The sequence below is a fragment of the Pyrgilauda ruficollis genome, unplaced genomic scaffold, assembly GCF_017590135.1.
Source record: "Pyrgilauda ruficollis isolate IOZ18807 unplaced genomic scaffold, ASM1759013v1 scaffold13, whole genome shotgun sequence".
Classification (NCBI taxonomy): Eukaryota; Metazoa; Chordata; class Aves; order Passeriformes; family Passeridae; genus Pyrgilauda; species Pyrgilauda ruficollis.
Genome location: NW_024511432.1, coordinates 2,864,192 through 2,888,694, shown reverse-complemented (window position 1 = coordinate 2,888,694; position 24,503 = coordinate 2,864,192). Strand labels below are relative to the sequence as shown.

General features: G+C 39.0%; 1 protein-coding gene across 3 annotated transcripts in view; it reads left to right on the top strand.

Moving 5' to 3' along the window:
• The window catches only part of PLCG2 (phospholipase C gamma 2), a 56,269-nt gene that overhangs the window by 15,445 nt on the left and 16,321 nt on the right, over nucleotides 1-24,503 (top strand). For all 3 annotated transcript variants that reach the window (XM_041458919.1, XM_041458920.1, XM_041458921.1), the window contains 21 exons: nucleotides 675-815; nucleotides 3,350-3,443; nucleotides 4,509-4,556; nucleotides 6,977-7,061; nucleotides 7,814-7,897; nucleotides 9,242-9,285; nucleotides 10,074-10,146; nucleotides 11,024-11,125; nucleotides 11,276-11,394; nucleotides 12,276-12,361; nucleotides 13,268-13,388; nucleotides 14,477-14,645; nucleotides 16,467-16,571; nucleotides 16,792-16,881; nucleotides 17,428-17,606; nucleotides 17,987-18,187; nucleotides 19,458-19,577; nucleotides 20,607-20,787; nucleotides 22,044-22,112; nucleotides 23,253-23,362; nucleotides 24,176-24,272. In XM_041458919.1, the coding sequence (XP_041314853.1) occupies nucleotides 675-815; nucleotides 3,350-3,443; nucleotides 4,509-4,556; nucleotides 6,977-7,061; nucleotides 7,814-7,897; nucleotides 9,242-9,285; nucleotides 10,074-10,146; nucleotides 11,024-11,125; nucleotides 11,276-11,394; nucleotides 12,276-12,361; nucleotides 13,268-13,388; nucleotides 14,477-14,645; nucleotides 16,467-16,571; nucleotides 16,792-16,881; nucleotides 17,428-17,606; nucleotides 17,987-18,187; nucleotides 19,458-19,577; nucleotides 20,607-20,787; nucleotides 22,044-22,112; nucleotides 23,253-23,362; nucleotides 24,176-24,272 (2,318 nt within the window). The remainder of the gene's footprint in view (nucleotides 1-674; nucleotides 816-3,349; nucleotides 3,444-4,508; nucleotides 4,557-6,976; nucleotides 7,062-7,813; nucleotides 7,898-9,241; nucleotides 9,286-10,073; nucleotides 10,147-11,023; nucleotides 11,126-11,275; nucleotides 11,395-12,275; nucleotides 12,362-13,267; nucleotides 13,389-14,476; nucleotides 14,646-16,466; nucleotides 16,572-16,791; nucleotides 16,882-17,427; nucleotides 17,607-17,986; nucleotides 18,188-19,457; nucleotides 19,578-20,606; nucleotides 20,788-22,043; nucleotides 22,113-23,252; nucleotides 23,363-24,175; nucleotides 24,273-24,503) is intronic.

The window sequence follows — 24,503 nt, the reverse complement described above, 5'->3', positions numbered from 1 at the left end:
GGGAGCTGGCTTGGGAGAGTGTGTGCTTGTGCAGGGTTCCCATTCTGCTGTGCTCCAGTGCATACCCATGTTCTCTGGGGAGCTGAGAGGGGAAAGTGATACAACAGGTTATGTTAAATAACACAGATCTCTCTGGAGCTGGCCATCAGAAAACTCACAAACATTTTAATTATTAAGCTTGATTTGCTCTTTGTATTACTGCTTCAAATATTTTTCTTGAAAGTACCACTGACTGTATTAGCTGACAAGGTTAGCTGGCTATGTAAGATGGTTTAGGCAGGTAAGGTAGAATTGTATATTTTCTTTTTTGTTTCTGAACAGTTTTCATGGCAATTGGAAAATTACTTGCTTAGAGTTAATGCCATTTGTGAAATCACATTTTCTGTGAGCCAAAGGCCATGTGTATGCACCTTGTCCATGGAAAATCAGTGATAATGAAATAATAAAAATATGACAGGTTATTTTTCTTCTTCTAGTCCTTTTCTACTATTGTCTGTTACTATTTATTTGTGGATTTATGGATTAAAAGCTGGCACAATTTGCATTTCTTGCCCAATACAGACCTGCATTTATATATATATATAGCTATTTTATATGTGTGTGCATACTTTGAATTATCCATCCTACCATTTCAGGCTCTGCAGTTGTACTTACTGAGTGTTGTTTTCTTTCAGTGGATCTGATGGAAATCAAAGAGATTCGCCCAGGAAAGAATTCAAAGGACTTTGAACGTTGCAAAGCAAGGCACAGAGAAGAGCACTGCTTTACTGTTTTTTATGGTACCCAGTTTGTCCTCAACACCTTAAGTTTAGCAGGTACTTTTATCTTTTTTCTTTCTTCTTTAAGGTTACTGATTGAACAAGTCAAACACATTGATGGAACAGGAATGCACAGAGTACTGTGGTTTTAACTTCTGCAGTTCAGGAGTGCACCAGATGCTTAAAATCTGGAGCCAGACCTTTTTCTCAGCCCTTCTTGTCTGTGACCTGCTGCATTTGGAAAGTTTCACTTTCCAGTGGCGCATCATGTGAATGTTGTTTCTGAGTTTTCTAGCAAGGTAGATTTTTGCTGGTTAAATAACTCCAATAAGATTTTCAGCACTGAAGAGTAGAGGTAGCATTGCCCTCTTTAAGGACAGCTATTCAGTGTGGCCAGAATATTGTCCTAACACTTTTAGACTGGCCAAAATGATTTGGGATGTAATAGCCATAAAAAGTTGCACTGCAGCTGTATCACAGAAATTTTCCCATCGCCTATGGGCAATTGCAGACTAATTTGGAAAAATGAAGTTTTAGTTTGGGCTATTTGTGTGTGTGTCACCTGATAATACTAAACCTCTTCTAAATAAGTACTAGGGAACCATAAATAAAATTGGAAAATGATAAATTTAAAATGAAGAGATCTGTGTGAAACAAAGGGAATTTGTACCCTGTATCTATAGAAAGGGTTGGAACTCTTTTTATTATAGGCAAGATTATCCGGGGTTACATACCTAAAGATTTTGAAATTAAAGAGATATAAGTTTTTACAGTACAGGCTGAATACCATTTCTAACTAGTGGAATTTACAAAGAGATTTCTTTTCTAAAAGATTTGTAATGGGTCCTTGGTTTAGAACCATACAGACAATTTATTTGGAGTTGTAGTTCTCTCTTCATTTAAATCTTTAACTTTATTGCAAAATCTTAATGTGAGAAAAGGGGAGTGCTTTCTAAGTGTTTAAATACTGACAGCTTTTATTTTTTATTATTTATGGGATGAATTTCTTATAGATTGCAGTATTAGAGTACATTCTTTTTGCAGTCAGATGCTTTTGAAATGAAAGACTAATCCTTTCTTAGGGGTTTTTAAATAAGTTTTACCATTCTTGACTGAAGTCTGTGAAAATTTTCAGTAAGTGGCTGTGCTTACGTGTAGCTGTGCCAGGGACTTCAGCTTGATTTCCTCTGACAGCCCCTCCAGTCCCTCCCCCATGGCAGTTCTCAAACCAGGCCTCTGCCAATACTTTGAAAACACTTGGTACCATGAGCTCTTGCTGTAATGCTGAACTGCAGAACAACATGATATAACTTTCAGTGAGGGGGAAATCCTTTTCCTTGTGGAAGGGCTTTGTCATGGTTTCTTAAAACAATATAAAAGAATTGTTCCTTGAAGGGAATGGTAGCTATCAAAAGGGGCAGAATTGTCTTGGGAGAAGAATTGGTTTGGCAGAGGTAGTGGGTGTTCTTTCCAAAACTGTAACAAGTTGAAAAACATTTCAATGGGGAGCTGAGGCTGGGCTCCAGCTTCATCCTTGGGGGATAAAGCATTGTTTGAAAGTATGTTTAAATAAAATGTAATCTTCACCTTTTGAGAAACTTGTTTGCTTTGAAGGCTGATAAAAGATTTCAGCTCCTGAGTGAAAATAATTTTTCAGAGCTGGTTTAATTGAAGAATGCCTTCATGCAATTTCAGAGCCAGCCTGCTAAATCAAATGGACTTGGCCCAGCTGAGGGCTGCAAAGATCACATCTCATGCAAGGTTATTGCAGCTTAGCTGGTATTTCCTAGGGAAAGATGTGCTCAACAAGCAGTTCCTCATCTTCCTTCTGCTGGGCTGAAGAATTACCAAATGCAATCATGGTAAATGATGAGGACTCTTCTGGTTTGGGAAATGGAAAGGCAAACTACATTTTAAACAAAACAAAGCAGTGATATACTAATTTGCAGGGTAGGGAGGAAGATGTACCTGGCTTCCAGCTAGGCCACATAAGGAATTTTAGACCTTTTTTTGACTTGTATTATAATGTTTTATATCTGCTACACCAATTTTGTACATTGCTCCCTTTCTGTTTGTCTTGCCAAAATTTAGTCTGGAACAGTGTGTTGAGAGGCACGGTTAGGATAAATAGAAGGTGATTGTGTCAAAAGCCAGTATATTGCAATTTTGTTGTAGGTTGCATCAATGAACCAGCTTGATGCTATAGCAGTACCGAGTTCTTTTGCCTGCGTTCTTCAGGTTGCTCTGATCTGGGTCCTAGGCTTTTGCCACCTTGGAGACAGAAGATAAGAGAATTAATTTTGATTGTGTTACCACAGGAGCTCAGCAGTAGTTTTATAGTGATTTTGCTGAAATATTGAAACTTTCCTACTCTGATAAAAGTCTTCTGAAAGCAGGTATTTTTTGTCAGAGCTTACCTGCCCCCAAATTTATGCTGTTTTTTGCTAGCTTTATTAGTAGCAGCATGAAGCTATGCGATGAGATTTATCAAAGAAGAAGGTTGGTCAGCAGCTTTGTGTACTAGGGTTTATCTAAACAAGTTCTGTCTTGGTTTTGTTTTGGTGTTTAACATAGGATATTATTTTTTTCAGCTGACTCTAAAGATGATACTGATAAATGGTTGTGTGGCTTGAATATCTTGTATCAAGAGGTCATGAGTGCTCCCACACCTGCAATCACAGAGAGGTATGTGGGCATATTTGCACTTTGTGAGACTGGGAATTGAAAGAGGAAAATCTGGATGAAATTCTCAATGTCTATTTTGCTACTTAGGTGCTCTGGAGTCACACTCTGCTTCATACACTAATGTGAACTTGCAGTTCACCTTGTTCTGTGCACCCAAAACAAAATCTCTTCGTGAGGTCACAAGAGCAGCTGGTGTTTGTGTGTTGGCTTCTTGGAAAATTCAGAAGTCAGCCATAGGAAGGTGAAGCTGCACCTTTGTCCTTTAGAGGATGTTGTTGTGAAACTGCTCAGGCTCAGATTGCCAGTTCTGTGGACAGGTTTCAGTAATGTCTCCATATCCCATTGCTTTTCATCACTGCTGGCATTTTTGTTTGTGGCTGCTGCTGTTAGTGAGGATATGCTCTGCCCTCACTTGTTCCCTGATGAAATTGTGGCTTTGACACTGGTGTTGTCAAGCAAGAGTAATTCCTATTGAGTCTCAAAATCAGCTCAGCAGTGCTTTCTTCTTTTAGATCAAAATTGTGTAGGCATTTATTTACTATTGGTGCAACTAAAAGTATTTTACTGTGCATCTAAACCTGACATGCACTGTAATGAGGATTTTCTTTAAAATTCCTTAAAACCCTATCTCTTTCCTCTAGTTTTTAATTTTTATGCATCTAACAGATATTTGAGCCAACAGCTCAAAGATAAATCTGGCAGAAATCATTGAATTTATGGAGTTACTCCAGTTTAGGTTAGCTGAAGTTTTGGCTCACTTTATCCTCTTACTTTTTTACAGCTTCTGGTTACTCATTCTTTTCTGTCCTGCCCACCCTTCCCCTTCCTGTGTTGTTTATGTGACTTTAAAATGCAGCAAAGTACATATTTACAGATGTGGTTAAAAAAAACTGGCTGGATGCTTGAATGCTGCAAAAACTGGTAATGTTTTTGCTTTGCTAAAATACATGAATCTTAAGAACTTTTAAGTATTTCTATTGAGTTTTGTCCATAGATTTTGAAATTTCCTTGGCTGTATATTCTTTATAATTCTTAGATTTATTTTTTTTTTCCCTCTTCTACAAGCTGGCTGAGAAAGCAGATCTATTCTGTTGATCAAACCAGAAAAAATAGGTAAGAAGCTCTGTCTTTTTTCAGATGTTTTTAGTGAATTTTTGTTGCAGATTCTATGGAATAAAAAGAATAAAGAATTCATTGTCCAAAATGTGGAGTATGAGATCCCTGAAAATGGCATTTGCCCTTGCTTTAACAACTCGAGTTTTGCCTTTTGCTAAACACAGTGTGTTCATAGCATTCCCTCAGGTTTATGTACATGGTATAATGAGGAAACAAATGATTGACAACTAAGTGTTTTAAATTTTAGCCTAGAATTACTTTGCCAGAAAGAGCAAAGTGTTATTTTAGAGATTGAGCTCGGCTGGAACTGCCTGGCCATGAGCTTTTCTCTGCCATGAATTTGACCAGACCAAAGCCAAAGAATCACCTTTGACCTGGTGCTTCTCAAGTGAAAGAAGTGCCAGGGGTTCTAGCTCCCAGTGTGATGTGTGGCTTCATGTGTCTGGGTTTCAGTAGTTTCTTTCAGGTCTATGTGTGATGTGGCTTTGTAGCTTTTACTCGCAAAGGAGACTTTAAAAAAAAAAAAAAAATTCAACTGCACACCTGTCCTTAGAGTTGCCAGAAATCATGTGACACTGAGAAGAATGTTAACTTTTTCTCCCTTCTTTGTTATCATTTCACCATGATTTTTCTCTTTGTCTGGAACATGCATTTTATTATTAAGTACAAATCAGTGTAGAAAAGCTCCTGCTTTCCCTGTCGTGTACACCTTTTCCCAAAAGCAAACTGCAGTGAGGTGTTTCATTGTGTGGCTGAGGCTGTGGTATTGCAGGAAATCACACCTTTGTGCAGACAGCCTGTGGCACTGTGCAGGCTGAGCTGAGACCCCATTTCAGAGCTGGCCACAATCCCATCAACTGGCCACAGTCCCATCCTTTACTGGATACTGACTTGTACCCCCTGATGCATTTTTAGAACTAGCCCTGCAATGGGGATGTGTTGTTGGGGTTCACAAAGCAAAAGCAAATGTTAGGGTGGAGCAGCTATGGCTGACAGTAGGTGTCTGCTGAAGAGGCATCATTTGTTGCTTTAGGATTGTTTTATTGCTACGAGGCAGCTTGGTTGGGACCAAGGAGACTTGCACTGTGGAGAGGGCAGTTTTTCCTTCTTTTCCTAGGTGATTCATGCTTTTAGAAAAATTCAGGATAGGAGTTGGGACTGAGGTCCGTTGTGTTCAGAGCTGTGGTTTTTAGGGAGGTTAATTGTAAAGGTTAGGCTACCAGGCAAGTCCTGTTCCACAGGTTGATTTTTTTTCCAGTGGTAATGAAGTCCCAGCTCTTTGTTTTCTCTTGCCCTTGTCTGGCCAGAGGAAATTGCTTGTGCTTGGTGTTTAGTGTACAAATGGAGTGCTCGTTCTTGCTCCTAATAGTGTTTTTTTCCAGAGGTCTGGCGACGAGGAGGAAAGCCAGGAATTTCCTGAGTTCTAATCTGGCTTGGGCATGGACTTTGGCATAGTTCCTTCTTGCTTTGCCTCTTTCCCTCTTGCACAATGGAGATGAGAATATCTCACAGGATAGCTGCTGGCATGGACAATGTAGAATGGAAGTGTTACTTTCATTCACGTGCTAATTGGTTTTGTTGCTTTCAAGCAACTCTGTTCTGACCCTGTGTTTGCAGAGGTTTAATGGCTTCTTAATTGTCCTGTAGGCCAAGGCAGAGTCCCTCAGTCTTCTTTTGTTGGGTACTGTTGGTACTGCTTTAATATTTTGTGGGCTTCAGCAATAGGACCTACAGGTCTTGTAGCTGTGCTCCCTTGACTTGCTGCCTTGTTGTTATCTAGAAAACTTTGATTTTTGAAGTGTTGCTGGGATATCATTGGGCATTCTGAAACTCTGTGAAAAGAATCAGCAGGTCTGTGGAAATGGAACTGGAAGGGAACACATGCTTGGGAGAGGAGAATGAGATCATGTTCAGATGTTGCAGAAGGGAAGAGTCTTGCTGCTGCAAATCAGCATTACCAGACTGAATAACATCTGGACATAAAGGTTAAAATGGTATTGAAAACAGGGGCATTTTATTTTCTGTTTGTGCTCATCTGTTTGGTACAGCCTTTGCGTGATGTTTTCTGTGTATGTAATCCAGTTTCAGTGGAAGAAAGGCTGCAGTTCATCTGACCATGTATAAACATCTGCATTTGAGCTGATCATCTAGATCTGCTTAGTTGCTGAGAGAGAAATACATATTTATGCAACATGGTTCTTTTAATTCCAAATTAATTGAAATGCCTGTTTCTCCATGTCTCCCTTGCTTCTGTGTAGGTGTTAAGTTTATATAAGTTTACAGGTATGTAAGATGAACCATACACAAAATGTTTCACTAGTCACATTTTTGTGTTGATAGAAAATATATGAGTAGCTGACTAGACACAACACATAGTGGTGATTTTGCTATCTTTTTTTCTCCTTTTTTCCCCCCAGTATCAGTCTTAGAGAGCTGAAAACTGTCCTTCCTCAAGTAAACTTCAAAGTGAGCAGCATGAAGTACTTGAAGGATAAATTTGCGGTAATTACCTGATTACTCAAATGTGTTTGGTATTATCTGATGTGTTGATGTTTCTTTTTAGGACACTTTTTTTTTTGATTTATATCATGCATAGTTAAATAAATTTTACTGATTAATCTGTCAGCTTGGCTTTGCCTATATGTGAGGGTATAAGAAAATACAGACATAAATGTTCCTTCTTTTCATTGTGTGGGTGACCAAAGCCAACACTGGGTTTTGAGCTCCAGTACTGAGCAAGTACATAGAAAAGTATTTTATCTTTCTTTTTCTTCTATATGAATTTCATCTTAATTTTTTTTTCAATAATCAAATAATAACCTCTTCTCTCCAACTAATGCCAATGTTAATAAAATTCGAAGGTCATTCCATTCCTACAGGAACCTTGAATATCCCCACCCTTTCCTGCTTTCCAACTCTCCACCCTTAAAGCAGACATTCTTGCTTCTGCTTGTTCAGCCAACAATGACTAAATGAGGCCCTACTTCTCCCTTGGTCATGGAAATGGAGTGAGGGTGCGAAATGCAAGGCCAAAGATGGGGGTTAGGAGCACTATGTCATAAACCAACATCTGTTTTCTTGTTTGTATTCTTAAAAGCATAAATAAATGTAAAAATCCAAGTGGTTAAAAAGAAATAAAGTTGAAGTAGAACAGAATGCATTGGGGAATGCCATCTGGAGTAAGAGTAGTTCATTCACTGTGCAAGGGCAGTTCAGGGAATTCTAAATTCACTGTGTGCTACTTTCTCTTGTAGGAAATAGGTGCTCACAAGGAAGAGCTTACTTTTGAACAATTTCATTTGTTCTACAAGAAAATCATGTTCGAACAACAGAAATTGGTAAGCTTTTCATAAATAGTCTTCATTCTCTTCAACTGCTGCATCAGAGTAGTCAGAGCTGGTTATCTTTTAGTTTGTTGCTGATTTTCTTTTTTCCTCATTCTCGTACCAGAAAAAGAGTGCTGTACTCAATGTGTAGATAACAGTCACTATCAGCAGTTGGCCTAAGGAGATGAACAAGTCATTCATGTTGCTTCTTGTGTGGTGGTGGTAGAGATAGGCACAGACATTTTAGTGGGTTTTTAGGATTTTTTAATTTTGTGAGTTTGTTCAGGATGCTGAGTGTCTTTTCATTTGGTTTGCCTGGTATTTTTTACTGGTAGAAGCAATTCCATGTTCCAGATTACCAGCAGCAAGTCCATTACAGGACATGCATGAGACAGTCCTTGGGAGACTTAAATGCTGTGGAATTACATTTTAGCTAATTTAAGTGGGCAACTACCTGACTGCTGTTTCCTTGTATTTGCTGTACAGACTCATGAGGCTGGTGGAAACTGCATACTTCTAGTGACTCTGAAAGTTAGGAACCCTTTAAAACTGTGTGAAAACACATAATTTGAAATTACTTGCTTGAATATCTTTCTTCACTATGTGCTTATTGTGGATTCAACTTTAATTTTGCAGATGCTAAAGTAGAAGCTTTGATAGTCAGAGTCAATGCTGATTTTCTGGCAATACAGCTTGTGCTGTTTAAAAGTGGTGCTGAAATCATGGTGAAGTGATAAAAACCCTAGATAAACTGGCAGGATTTTGGTTTTGGCCATGAAAGTCCTGTTAATTAGCTTGAGCAGAAAGCTGAAGTGTAAAACACACAGCAAGGAGCCTCTCTGACTTGTTTAAGCTCCTGTTATTGCCCTGTGTGAATCACTGCAAAGAAATTTCTCAATTTGCTTACAAGTGCTTTGGGTCACTTGATAAGTTTCCTGCAATCTCTAATGATGCTGTGCCAGACTAGAAACAATTTAGGTTTTATAGTCACTTGAATAAATGTGATGAATGATACTTAATTCCAGTTTTTCTGGGATATCAAACAGTAAAAGCTCCCCAGGAATTTGACTGCATGTATGAGGTGCTTTATCAAAGCAAGTATTTTGTCTGAGAATTGTGTTCGCATTGAAAGGCCTGAAGTGCAGCTGCCAGCCTTGGCAGTACGTTTTTTCTTATGCATTTAATGAAAAATATGTCTTGCCAACTTGTGAGCAACTTCTCTAGGGTAGACAGGCATTTATTTCCCTTTCCAAACCAATGGACATTATTAGATGGATTTAGATAGAAAATTGGATATTACTTTATTATTTATGTTTTTTTCCCTTTTTTATGTTTCTTTTGTTTGTTTGTTTTAAGATTCTTGATGAATTCAAAAAGGATTCCTCTGTTTTCATTCTTGGGTGAGAGTCTTCATTTGTATTATTTTTCTGCATTTTCATATGGTTGTACTGTTGCAGGATTGTTTTTATATTACCTCACTGGTTTTTTTTTTAATTTTATTTTTTGTTCTAATGTTTTAGTAAGTGAAAAGAAATCATCAATATTTTTGCATTCAGAAATTGAAAGTAAGTTCTGGTGATTGCTTTTTACTTTCTGACTACACAAATGGTATGGACTGAAGTTGCCTGTCATCTGATTTTGTCAAGAGCTGAACAGAGCTATAGAAGGACAATTTAATGCAGAAAGTTTTGCTTCAGTCTGGAGAGTAGTGTGGTGCACAGGCTGTGCCTAGACCTGAGCTGAATGCTGATAGTAATGGTTTCTGCATCTTCCACTTGATGGACTTGAAAGTTTAAGTAAAATGTGTACAGCATGAAGAAGATCCCAGGCATTGCTAACCCACTGATTGTGGATTAAACTGAAGCTTTTCCATGTGCCTCAACTAAACTAGCAAAACCCTGGTCAAGTTAATGCAGCTCATTTGCTACAAAGCAATGATTACAATGAAATTTGGTGCTTTTCCCAATGAATCCCTCTCAAAAGTACATCAGGAATCCAGGAGGATCAAAATAGAGTGACTGGGTAATATAAGGCTACTGTAAATCCCATTGGAATTATAAAAGGTCTCGTGCTGATGACAGTACCTTTATGCTGTAAATCCAAGATACAAACCCATGTCATCTTCTGCTGTTCCTCTGATTAACCTCTCTTATTTCTTTAGCTTCACTTTCCCTTTCTTTTTTTAAAGAAATACTGACCGTCCAGATGCTTCAGCAGTTCACCTCCATGACTTCCAGAGATTCCTGCTACATGAGCAGCAGGTGGGAAGGTTACAGAAATACTGAACTCTTTTTCTTGGGGTTGTATAACAGAATTCTGTGCTCATTAAAAAGAAATGTGAAGAGTCATAGAATGTGATTGATGCCACTGTAATACTGGGCCTTGGAAAGATTTCTCCTTTGTTGCCACTGAAGTCTACAAGAACTATTATTTTTCATCTATATAAAGCCTCTGAAGGTGCCCCAGAGGACATGAGGGAGGGCAAAGTAAATAAGGTTGTAACAAGCTTCCACTTAGTCATGTAGATAAACAGACAAGGTTAGAAGTAAATGCTGTGTGCAGTCAGAGATGAATGCCTGGTCTGGTCACTGCTGTCACCAGAGGGGCACTGGGGTAATGCCTTGGCCACGGCCCCATTTTTGCAGCTCTCACATTGCTGCATGCCTGCATTGCAGTCAAAGGTAATTTCCTATTGAATGGAACCAGTTAGATGTCGTGTGCCAGCAAGCAGATAAGGATGAAGGCAGGGACTGGAACTGTGTCTTCATGGATTTCTGTAATGTGATTTATCACAGACTCCATGTGAAAAAATGGTGCAATATTTGCTAGGCACTGCTGAGCTCCAGGTTTGCAAATGTGATTGAAAAGTGAGACCTACACTTCCTGTGTAAGCTTGCTACTTTCTTTTTCTCCCAGTTTCACTGTTTTCAAAGGATGTTTTCTAAGGCACTTAGAAATGAGAGAGATTATAGTTAAGGCATGTCCAAGGAGGCCAGCTTTTTTCTCCCTGTCAATGCCCATATGTACTTACATAGTGTGTGTCTCTCTGTAGATCTCTCTGTTTCTTGTTTGATTTTTGTACTGAATAACACCACTTCTCAATTTTATTTTTTTTTACTGTATTGCAATTATCTGAAGGAATCTTGGGCACAGGATCTCAATAAAGTCCGAGAACGAATGACAAAGTTTATTGATGACACTATGAGAGAAACTGCTGAACCTTTCCTCTTTGTTGATGAGGTGAGATAATGGTGCTTTGTAGCAGTTCTCATAGACTTCTTTCACAGAATTTTCACTGGGTGGCAGGACCTGTAGTTCCCTCTTGCTGCATTGCTGGGTTTGTTTTCTCACAGGGTAAAAATGTTTAAATTCCATCTCTTTGTATTGTAGTTCCTCGCTTACCTATTTGCAAAAGAAAACAGTATTTGGGATGAGAAATATGATTCAATAGATGTACAGGACATGAATAATCCTTTATCCCACTACTGGATTTCCTCCTCTCATAACACGTAAGTTACCAAAAGTCCTGTTGTCTATCCCAGGTCAAAGAAATGTAGGAATGTGAGAGAGACAGTAAATTATGCCAGAAATGTGCTGTGTGGTTGTGTGAAACCTTCCTACAGTGTGGCCTAAATGTGGCAAATGGAGTTTCTGTGACTCTTTTTTCCCCTTCTCGTAAGATCTTACAGGTTTTGTGATATAACTCAACTTCCAGAAAACCCAAGTCTTGGTAAAAAATATAAAGTATTGAGTTGAAACTGTTCTGAAAGCCTCTCTGCTTTCAAAAATTTAAGTTACTGGAGGGGCTTCCTTTTTTTCCAAGCACCAACAGCCTCACTGTGCTCATGTCAGAATTCATTAATTGTCAAAGCATGTGATGATGAGTTTGAACTGTCTTCAAATGAAGGGGATTTGCTTATCTGGCATTTACCTGGCAGTGTAAGGAGAGGGAGGAGAGATGAACAAATAAAACAATGCAGGGAATGCAATAAAGTGGATATGGATATAGCATACAGGTGTATTTTGATATTACTCTAAATACCTTCCACATCCCTCCCACGTGCTCATGCATGAGCATGATGAGGTTTAGGTGGGTTTCAAAGCTCGTGATTTGCTCTCTAGAAGGATGTCAGGGTTGGTTGCTATATAGATTGAGCCTTAAACCTGCTGTAATTTGGTCTGTTCAAAAACCTGATAGCGTCAAGTTCAGCAAAGTTTGGTTCTTCCATCAGAATTAGAAAAACCAAAACAAACCAATAACAAAACAACAACAAGAAAAATCAACCCATACATTTTCCATAACAGGAGGCAAAATGTCACCCAGTGAGTGAGTGAGAACTGGTTGAAATCGGCTGCCTGTCTTTTTTAACTTTTTTTTTTTTCTCCTTAGATACCTGACAGGAGACCAGCTTCGCAGTGAATCCTCCACAGAGGCTTACATCAGGTGCCTCAGGATGGGATGTCGATGCATTGAGTGTGAGTAAAGAGCTTATGGAGTGGTTTCTAACATTTGGTCTGTACAAGTAGTTTCCCCTGTTTATCAAGAAAGAAAAAAGAACTGAAATCAAGAACTGTTTGCTTTCTGAAATTGAAGTTAGTCATATAAAAATCACTGATTCCTAAATTGTTTTTCTTATGTTTCACCAATGCCTCATTCACTTCCTCTGATTCTTGTTCTCAGGCAGTTTTAAGAGAGTCTTCCTAAATCTCCTCTCACTTTACACCAAACATTCAATCCTGAATACATATGAAAGCTCAGGATTTAAGCTGGAATACTTGTATAGCATAGATAGTTTATTTTCCTTCATTGTAATACAGACAAACCTAAGGCACAGAGATTTTTGTGATGTTGTGCCTTTTGTCATCCTGTTTAACTTGCTTGTAAATCAGTTAATGTCTTTGTTCTCCAGCAATTGTGTATGTGTCTGCAGCTCTGTACTTGTGTTCCTTATTGAGAATTTTCACTTCAATTTCATTTTGTTTATTTGACTAATGCAAAATGTATCTCAAATTAGAGTTTCAGGGTTGAAACAAACAAAAGACAGAAGCTCTCAGCTTGTCACTTGTTGGAGTGTATTTATCCCTGGAAAATTACTGTAAACTAGTAGATTGACACTATTGTTGCCTGAATCTCTTATTTCCAGATTCCCACACAATAATGCTTTGGGAACATTTTGTAATGTATTTTATTTGTCTTGCTCTTTTTTAAGTAAACTCAGTTTCTTCTGTGAGAGAATAAATTCTTCTGATGGAATGTTTATTAGAATATTAAGATGTATAAATAAGTATATAGAACACTGAAGTTTTGGATTTATTCTTTTTACCAGAGTAATTTAAAGGGCTACCTGGTCTCTTACTTTTCCCATTGCTTGTGTTTCCTAGTGGATTGCTGGGATGGTCCTGATGGGAAACCCATCATTTACCATGGATGGACACGGACAACAAAGATCAAATTCGATGATGTAGTGCAAGCAATCAAAGACCATGCCTTTGTTACATCTGAGTAAGCTTTATTTTCCTTCAGCCTGTTTTCATGTGCTTAGACCTTTCTGAACTTAATTTCTCTGTAATCTAGAGCAAAAATAATCAGAGAATAATGGATTCTATAGCCTTCATTAAAGGCTGCTGGCCTTTAATGCCACATGTGGGTCTTTAATAGATGCTGTTTTGAGGAGGAGTCCCAGTGCATAACCATTTGTTGCTAAGGAAGATAGTGAGTACCCTAAAGTGGTTTCCAGCTCCTTTTCTGGGTCTTCTTTTATTAAGTTGCAGGCGGAACTCCACGTGCTTAATAGTATGTCTTAAATCTTACAAAAAATTAACAAAATGGTACAATTGACAAATAATAGTTTGTCACGTGGTGTTTCTGTTGTAGGGAAGGTCTTAGCTGAGAAGATACAGAACTCATAGCATGTCTCCTGAACTGGTAACATCAGTTTAGATCTGCATCTCTGCCCTTCTTTAACTTGTGCTGAGATGTCCTTGACAGGAAAAATATTACCGAAAAATTGGGAAAGAAATCAACCTGTCCTGTTTTCCTGTTTTTCCAAGTGGTCCATGTTGCCACTTGGACACAGAGAGGCAATATTTTCCCACATGGCTCAGTGTCTGCACGGGAACTTTGTGTTAGTGACAACCATAACATGGGATGCATTATGATTTCCGACTCCTCTCAGAGTACATGTGAAGGAAAACAGACATGATTTTGAAGAGAGAAGAAACAAATTTTCATATAATAGTGCTTTAGAAGCGCAACTGTGCCCAAAAAGCTTGGAGGGGATCTTTGTCCTTGCAGTTATTCAAATCTTGGCTGGATGAAGTTCTGAACAACCTGATCTGACCTAGGAATTTGGCCTTCCCAAAGAAGGGGGTTTGGATTAGATGGGCCTGCACAGGTCCCTTCTGACCTTGGCAACTCTGTGATTGCACATCTGTTATTATTTTTTGTGTCTATATCTTCCTTTTGTCTTCCTTGTTTCCTTTAAATATTTTTCTCTTATCTGGGGGCTGAGGGAGGGTGTTGTGTTTCTTACCTTGCCAGCTGCAGCAAAAAGAAATTGTCTTCATTCACCGTGGTTTTGTCCTCCAAAGATACCCAGTGATTCTGTCAATTGAAGAGCACTGCAGTGTGGAGCAGCAGCGACACATGGCCAAGGTGTTCAAGGAAGTGTTTGGGGATCAGCTTTTGATGAAGCCTGTTGAAGCCAGTGCAGATCAGCTCCCATCACCAACCCAGCTGAAAGAAAAAATCATCATCAAGGTAGACTTGCTTTGTGTGCTGGGAGATAAAATAGGAGAATAAGAGCAGGAGCCTGAAATACTGTTCCTGACTTCACAGATTAGTTTCAAGAAACCCCTTGCTTGAAGTGTTTACTGGTTACATTTGCCAGTAATGTACAGTGTTCTGTAAAACTCTGTATTAAAGTGCTTCCTATTGGTTTCCTTTGCAGTAAGTGTTGGTAGTTCAAGTGCCAGATCAAACGTCAGCTCTTTTCTAAAGGTCTTCCACCTCCTGAAATGTCACTGCTAAATTTCAGCAAGGGTTCACTGCTGCAGATGTTCATCACAGACATTTTACACCATGTGGCCTGCTTAAAAATGATAGAAGTATGTCCTTGAATAGGAAGATAGATCTGTATATTTTTTTTCAAAGGCTTAACTTTCGTTCAAGTGAAACCCAAAGCTCTTGCGGCTGCACACTGAAGTTGTAAGGATTTCACAAACTGATGAGTGTTGGCTAACTCAGTGTGATTTAAATATGCAGTTTAGTGAGCCACTTGTGAAACACAGAGGCACTGCTCTGAGAAGGCAGTCTCTGTTAGTCTGGGACCTTGGGGGCAGTGCAGGTGTTTTATGAGCTCTGATGTGCAACAACAACACAACCAAAAGATTTCTCAGATTGAAACTGTGGTAGAACTTTTCAAATGGCAAAATTTGGTGAAGAATCTCAGGTCTGCTTATGTTCTCTGTAGTAAAATAATAATTACTTTTGTCTGTGTTTCTGTTTTCTTGCTCTTGTAACAGTATTGCATCCTACGTATTAGACATCTGAATAGAAGAAATAAGTGTAGATTGGTATAAGAATATGCTCTTGAATGTAAGACTGGAAAAACCAGAACCCCACTATAAGGTGGAAAACTTCTGTGCTTAAGTTTTTGGGGATTTTTTTTGTTCTCTCCACACTTACTGTTGTTTCCGTGCAGAGCAGAGAGGGGACTTGCAATAGGCACATGATTAATAATAATGTGACAGATCTGACTTAAAGGGAATTACAAACTATCATGAGTGTGCACAAGAGAACATCCATATCACTCTGTGCTGTCTAAAAGAGCACTGACGAGTCTTTAAATAGATCAGCATCTGCCAGTGCTGGTTGTGTTGTTTGGCTTTTGTTTGGAAAATGTTTTCAGTAAACAGTCAGAGGCAACACCTACTTCACTGGCCTGTGAGATTTTTCAGATAGGCCTGTCAAACTGAAATCAGCCAAGAGTAGCCTGTGCAGAACTGAATGTGGTTGAGGCCTGATATGAGATGATTAATCCCATCATTAACTGCAGTTAAGTAATTGATGTTGCCTGTGACCCCTTGAGACACTTTTGTTAACTCTCTGAAGAAAGTGGAACTTGACCCCTTTTTTCATAAGGGATTTCCCTTGTGCTCATTTTTCTCGTAAAAAATGAATTCCTCATTCATTTTAATTCCTTATCTTTTCCTTTTGTTTTGAGTTTTGTTCCTTATGTGCTGCTTTCTGTAGAAGAATTCCTGTTTATCCTTATTTCTTGGTATGTGTCACTTCATGTTTTCTGTTCTCCAAAGAATGGGGAGATCTTATCAAACTACTTGTTTCTTCACTGCTTCAATGATACCTCTGCTAGTTTTTTTTAACTTTTATTAATGGGATCTAAATTTTAAAGTTCCAGCCCTATTCCTTGTGGAACAGCTGCTGTTATGATGACAGAAGGTGGCTGTGCAATGGAGGGAGATACTTCCAGTAACTCTGAATGTGCTGAAAGACTGTGACCAATTTTATGTGTGATTATCTCTGAGTGTATGAATGTTGATTTTTTTTCTGGTTTTTAAGCATAAAAAACTGGGGCCGAAGGGAGACATTGATGTGAACTTGGAAGAAAAGAAAGAAGAAAAGAAGCAACAAGGAGAACTTTACATGTGGGACACAATAGAACAGGTATTATTTCTATGACATCTGCTACAGGTTGTTAATCAATTCTGTAATACTGAAAATTTACGTGAATTTCCTTAATATTTCTGTAAGTAACATTGTCAGTTGAACAGGTGTGGATGAGGGGAAGAAAGTATTTTTTTTATTGTTGCACCCTGTTTTGAGATTGTGGTTGAGAGTGGTGAGTTTCCCTCTGTTAATTGTTTTAATATCTCCCAACTTTCAGAAATGGACTCGGCACTACTGCGCTATTGCTGATGAAAAGCTTTCCTTCAGTGATGACATAGAACAGAGTGCTGATGAAGATTCATCCAAGGTGATGGCTGTGTTTTATTGTTTAAGCACGTTCTTTTTATTATTTCAGATTTTTTCAATGTCTACAGATGTGTATTTTTTATCCTGATGAAATTTTAGAGATTCTGTGTTAGATAACAAATGTGGGGATAAAAAACTATAAAAGGGTCCTTGCCAAGATCAACTCTAGTTAACCTTATTTTTAATAAAATAACTTTTTCCCTTGGTTAGTGGAGGACTTGCAAGGAGGAGTACAAGGACAATGAAATATAACTTCAGTACTTCTATGCCAATGCTGACGTGTGCACTAAGTCTTTTAAGTATTACTGCTATTCTCAAACTAAGCAGAATGAACTAATGTGTATTGTGTTATTAATGTGTTACTTGGCTGCCGTGGATGGTAAAGCAGGTATTATAACTACAAAGGTGATTGGCTGGAGAGCTCAGGCCTAGGAAGAACTGAAATCCTGAAACAGTAGATGATTATATATAACCAATAACAAGTACTTAGTTTCAAAGTCATAAGTCATGGAAATGTGCTATAAAAAATTCTTATTTTTTGGTCTAGGAGGTGAAACGAACTGAACTGCACTTAAAAGAGAAATGGTTCCACGGGAAAATGAAAGGGGGGAGAACAACTGCTGAGAAACTGCTCCAGGAATATTGTGCTGAAATGGGTGGCAAGGATGGGACATTCCTGGTTAGGGAAAGTGAAGCTTTCCCTGATGACTACACCTTGTCGTTCTGGTATGGTCATTGTCATGCAAATTTAATGGGAGTTTGTTTGGCTGGGTTTGGTGTTTTCTTTTTTCTTCTGGTTGGAACGTTATAAGGAATAGTGTCAGATGGATTTCTAACCCAGAAAGCTGTCAGACCAAATTTTGCAGATTAAGTTTATGCCAGATTTTAAACTACTGTCAGTTGAAAAGTACTATCTTTGGACCTGTAACCTCCCTTGTCAGAATGTTTGTTGCCTGTTACTTTGACTGTTTTATGAGATGACACAGCTTTCTTGCCTCTTCACAAGCTCCCCAAGTCATTGACCAGGAATGCGTGGGGAAATGCTTTGAAAAAAGAAAATCTGTTGCAAACCCTGTATTTCCCTTATGCCCCCTCTGCTACTGCAGGAGGTCAGGCAGAGTCCAGCACTGCCGGATCCGTTCCACCAGTGATGGGGACAGTGTGAAATACTACCTGACAGACAACCTCACCTTTGACAGCATCTATGATCTCATCCAACACTACAAGGAGAACCACCTGCGATGTGCTGAGTTTGAGCTGCGCCTCACAGATGCTGTGCCCAACCCCAGCCCTCATGAGACAAAAGAGTACGTATAGAAGCCAAGCACTGCTCTCATGTCAGTGTCCTTGCCTGTTTTAGGTGGGATTTTTGCATAGAAAATTCCCTGGATTCAGGAGCACAGTTAGTGCTGCTTGTCCATGGAAGTTTGAGGAATAGGCTTCCTGAAAGATGCTGAGGGAGAATGATGACTTTGTGAGAACACGGCACGACAAAGAGTGGTCACTGGGAAAGCAAATTTCCTAGCAGCAACTGCAAGATTCAGTGAGAACTAATGCTGTGGAAATGAGCCAGTTCTTCCTTTGTCTGTGCAGTGTTTTACAACACCCAGTGGGTTGGGTTGGATGTTTAGTAGTTGGCTGTGGTTTGGCAACTAAGTGATCATGGCCTGTGCCATCTGGAAGCTCTGTTCCTGGGGCAGTGAGCCCAAACAGCTACATTTGCCTAACCCCACCCTCCACCTCATCCTGTCAGAGCTGGTTAGGCTGACTTCACCCCATGTGATAGGAGCTAAGCATGGTGTTTATTTCCAGCTGGTAATTGTCTGCCATGGATCCTGGGCAGAGCTTGCTCTTGTTTTTTGGCAGAACATTGTTATTGCTGCCCTTTGTTTTGTTTTCTTCGCAGTGGGCAAAAGTAAATCTTTGCATGTAAAATACTAATCAGTGACTTTAAAATTCTTTTTTTTTTTTTGCCCCTCTGGGATCTGGGAGTCACTGACCACCCATAGATGACTTTGGAGGCCAGTGAGAGGGGAAGGAGAATTTAAGGGTTAGACTTTCCTGCCTTTCTGCATAAGCTGGAGTTATGCTGCCACTATAAGTGGCAACAGCTTCACTGAAGACACATTGGATCCAAGACAGGTCCATCTCTATGGTGAAAGATAAAATCAAGCTCTGAATAAAAATGCAAATCCCTGGTGTCTTTCTTTTGTCTGTGTTTAGGCTTTATCTTAAATCTGCTCTGTCAAAATGGAATAAATACTGGAAAGCAAATGGCAGACTGAAAGCAGGATGCAGTGCCTTTGTTTCAGGAACAAATGCAGATTTATGTTTTATGATTTCAGACAGACAAGTTGTTCTGATATATTCTTGATGCTTTAATCCAAAATAAACTGCTGTCTTACAATGTTTTGTAATAAACTGCTGTCATAGGTGCCAAGGTGGGGAAAATCTAATGCATAATTTTTCTTAGAATGCTTGAAACTCTGTTGTTAATAACGCTGTCTGTTATTTTCAAAAAATGACATTTGACAAGCCTTGTAATGCTTTGCCCATTCTGGCTTTTCACTGTTGCAGCTGGTACTATAACAACTTGAGTCGGGGTGAGGCAGAAGACATGCTCATGCGAATTCCTCGTGATGGAGCCTTTCTCATTAGAAAGAGAGATGAACCTGATTCTTTTGCCATGACTTTCAGGTAAGAAAAGACAGATAGGACTACCTTGCCTAGCAGCCCAACAATATTCTGGTTTATCTTTTAAAAAAAATAATGTTCTTTTTAGAGTTATGCTTTTCTTGCTTTCAAGCTTTGAATAATTAGCGTGGTTGATTTGTGCAGCAGGTCCATGTATGGAGTGTGTGCAACAGTTAATTTGTGACTGGCCTGAACCTTTATGCTTTTATAAAGATTGTTTGAGCACCAGCTGTCCCCTTCCTCCCATACAGAACTATGGGTGACCCTTCTTTCATTCCCTGACACTCTTTGCTAAAGAGTTTTGTTTCAAAGATTCCTTCAAAACTGCAGTGCGGGTGCAGGTTCATCAATGATTTTGTGTCCTTCTCCCCTAGAAATCCTGACCTATTATAAAACTGAAATGTTCCTCTTGCCAGGGGAAATAGTTTTGAACAGTTTTGTGGTTCTTGTAAAAGCATTAATGAAATATATGGAATTGTGATGTTCTGCATCATGCCTTCAGATCAAACTGTGCTTCTCTGAAAATGCATAGTTTAGCAAAATATAAAGTTTCTTACTTACATGCCTTATTGTGTATTGAAGTTGTCCAAAGTTCCCCAGTCTCCTGTGTACTTCGGGGTGAAGTTTTCTGCTGTTACCAAGGTAGACATTGAAGTAACTGGAGCTGCAGCATCTCAGTAAAACCATTTCACACCAGGGAAAACAAGGAGTACCAAAACTTCAGCACCTTGAAAAGGATGTAGGGGTCTTTTTGGATGGGATGGTTGTCAGTGGATGGTTTTACTGCATTTATCAGTGCAAACACAAGCCTTGTGTTGAAGGATAAGAGATATTTATTTTTCTTTAAAAACTGATTTCCATAACTATATAAATTATTATAATAACCATGATAATTGAATGGAAGAGGTTTTGTTAGAGAGAGAAGCCATTTCACATGATGAAGGTGCACAAAGCAGCTGTGGTGCAGTTCAGAGCCCTGGTGCTCTGCCTGCGAGCACTGACCCCTTTCCCAGCTGTGTCCTTGTTCCGCAGGGCGGAGGGGAAGGTGAAGCACTTCCGAATCCAGCAGGAGGGGCGGCACTTCGTGCTGGGCACCTCGGCCTACTTTGAGAGCTTGGTGGAGCTGGTGACCTACTACGAGAAGCACCCGCTGTACAGGAAGATGAAACTGCGCTACCCCGTGACAGAGGAGCTGCTGGAGCGCTACAGCACGGTGCTGGGACGGGCTGGGACGGGCTGGGACGGGCTGGGATGGGCTGGGATGGGCTGGGATAGACTGGGATAGACTGGGATGGGCTCTGGCTCTGGTACGGGATCTCGGGGAGGTTAAGCAGGTCACTTTCTATGAAATTGAGGTGGCTATACTGACTTCTCTCACAAAGGTGTGAAGAACAGCTTCATCTTTGATTAAAAGCCAACTCTTGCCTTCCACATGATTTGATTAGAGAAGCCTCACTGTGTACTGAGGGTTGTTGCACTACAAAAATGGGTTTTTGATAATAGCCTTGCCTACAGTTGGCCCTGTCTTCTATTGCTGAAGTGGGCATTAATCTTAAAATGATCATGGAGATGCCAATAGCTAAGTGCTTCAGAAAAAATGAAATATTCTGCTGTGCCTCTCACTCTGGACATTTCAAGAACAGAGTCCCACTGCCTTCTGTAGTAAAAGGTACCTCTGAAAGCTCACTCTGAGATAAGCATGAGGAAATCTCCCCAAGAGACTTGTCTCTAGCCATTGACTAAACAAGGAGCCTGGATAATTAACTGAGGATAAAGGGCTATTTTCTGGATGGATGTGTTTCATTTTGAGGGAGCTTTGCTTTGGAAAGCCTGAGGTGCTGTCTTCACTTTTCAAGTATATGTCTTTTAGAAGCTGTAGAAAACTACATTTGGCAGGTCTGCAGAAATCAAAACCTGAGGATTTTGTTTTTTCTGGGGAGACTAAAAGAGACTAAAAAAGATTTTAGACCTCAGGATTTTTTATAATGTTGCCTATAGCAAAGGTTTTGTTTCTTAGGACTGGGTTCAGATGGAATCACAAGGAGAGCATAAAATGAAAAAAATTACTCTTGTATATTTTGTAGAGTTATCTAATAATGAAACCAATACTGGTACTAAAGTACTGTAACACAGAAATAATAAGTGCAGGTCTTTCTTTTCTGGTTGCACACAGAAAAGTACAATCAAAAAATCTTTTGACTGATTAAGAGATTCCTTTACGAGGTATTGCTGTTTCACTGGGTTTTACTGTTCATTAAACTGAGGCATAGACAGATTAAATAACACACTCATCTTCAGTTATGTTCAACTGTAGAAGTGAGCAAAACAGAAGTGACTGGCTTCCCTCCTCTTCTGTTGGCCTGTGTGATGTCAAAAGGTGGTTTCAGAAATAAATGTCCAATAAACATGAAGTACTTTATTAACTTTCTGATTCCTGAAACTTGATTATTTTTTCTTCCTTGTTTTTAGGAAAAAGATATTAATTCCCTCTATGAAGTCAAGATGTATGTGGAGCCCAGTGAAATCACCCCCACAGTGGTATGCTTTAAGAGAGATATTCACACTTACTGTAGGCTTCTGAAAATTAGACTTGTTGGTTTCCTGTTGGCAGAAATAAAAAGAATTGAAAGCATCAGGCTGCTTGGTTTAGGGGGGACTGGACAACAGAAATTTAAAGGGTGTGACTTTTTTCTAGCTTCTTGTTAAAATTTGTACCCACACATTTGCTTGTGTGCAAATCCTGCAGTGATTCATTCAGACTGGGAATTTGGGCACTTCCTGCTCTTGGGTCTGTGGAGGTGATTTGGTTTGTGGGGCCCCAAATTAATACCTGTGAGAGGGTTCAGTTTGAGAAGGCCACATCTTCATGGGAAGAAAGTACAACATGAAAATTTCTGTGTTTGTGGGTGTCTGTGCACTTTTGTTCCATTAGCAGACATGATCTGCATGCACAAGTAAGTGCAGAGTTTATTCACATTCTTTCTCTAAAAATTTGGTGCCTTTGGTCTATTAATGATTTATTAGAGTTTTTATCCTTTATATACAGTTTTTAAAAAAAAGTGTCCCAGCAAACATTACTTATCTGTAATTCTTGCTAGTGCCTGCCTACTTGTAAATTGTCATGAAAATCACCTACTTGTAAATTTTGTAACTTTTTTTTCTTTTTAGTCTTTTTTACCAGTGAATTTGCATTGCTGCTGAAGCATTTGGATAGGAGTAAATTCAAGATAAAGGTTTAGCTCATCCTGCTGAAACTTTGTTTTCCTAAAGGAAGTGTGACCAGCAGGATTGCTGATGGGGTTTTGAAGTGAAGTTTTTGTAGGCACCTAAGCCTGAAAACTCTAACGTGTTATAAAAATAGAGGATTTATATTTCACTTTGGTTTTTTTAAATTTTTGGTTTTATGTTTTCTACCTAATTATGTTGCAGCACCCAAAAAAGACTTTATATTTTATTTTTCTCTTTTTTCCAAGCTGATTCTTGAAGAGTACCAAAGTAGCTTCACTTACTTCCACCAATAGATGTCACTCAGGAACTTCAGTATTTTGTTTTCTAAGCTTCATAACAACAACACAAAAAATCCAATCTGCCCTATTTTTTTTTTGTTTTAAGATTGCATTATTGATTATTTTATGACCTGTCCCCTCAGATGACCCCTTTGCTCTGTTTCTCTTAAAGCCTCAGAGAACAGTGAAAGCCTTGTATGACTACAGAGCCAAAAGGAGTGATGAATTGAGCTTCTCTCGAGGAGCTTTAATTCATAATGTCACAAAGGAAACTGGAGGCTGGTAAGGACAAAGATTCCTCCTGGGAGGACTTCTGGTGACTTACTAGATGGAGGAAAAAATGAGCTTCGAGTAATAGTTTTTAAAAATTGCCTGTTGTCTGATTGCTGCTTATTGACTGTGCCCTTATAAATCTTTATGCCAGTGTATTAAAAAAAAAACACCAAAAAAACAACAACCTAACCCAAACACAAAATCTCCTTATCTTCAATTCTCCTTTCATGTCTTTTTCATTTTTCTATCCCACAGCAATAACCCCAGCTTGCAGAACCTCCATAGTCTGGTATATCCCCTATTTTTCCCATAATACATCCATCCTTCCTGAACATTTGTTTGTTCTGGGAAGTCATTGCAATCACTGCTCTTCTTCTGTCCTTGCTCTGCTAAGCATTTCTCAGGAATCAAATCCACTTTTTTTAGTGCTCTGTACAATCTCCTTTCATAACAGGTTTTCTTTTTTAGCTGGCTTGTAAATTGCTTGGAAAGCTTGGGAATCTAATGTTTCCCTGTAGTTTCTACAGGGTAATCAACCACATAATAGTATTTTTAGTACTGGAGGGGGAAAATGCCTCTTAAGTCATTAATTGCAGTTTACAGTAACTGTAATCCCTCTGAAATCATCTGTTACTACAGTTAATGATCGCTTTGTTAGAGCTCTTAGCTACTTCATCATTTATATTTTTGGTGATAGGCAGCTAGACAATCTAGTATGGGGTATTAATGACCAATTTCTGGGGATTATTGCTTCATTAATGGCCTTTTGAAGCACTTTAACTTTTTTTTTTTCATTCTCTCTACTTGTCTGTTTAAATTCAGGTGGAAGGGGGATTATGGAGAGAAAGTCCAACATTATTTTCCATCTAATTATGTTGAAGATCTGTCATCTGATAACTCTGCTGAGCTTGAAAATCAGGTGAGGGTGATGGTTTGCTACATTTCCTTGGCTACCTACTGAAGTGGAAGTCTGGTTTATACACTCACAATTCCATGTGCTGTGTTTAAGCGAGCAGAATAGAGGGATGAATGCATTCTTCATTGTTCTCTGCTGCTGAATATTTTTGTCAGGAAAAAAAAGCTGAAAGCTATTTAAGGAGATAGAATACCTGGAGTTGGAAGGGACCCCCACATATCTATGACTTTATGA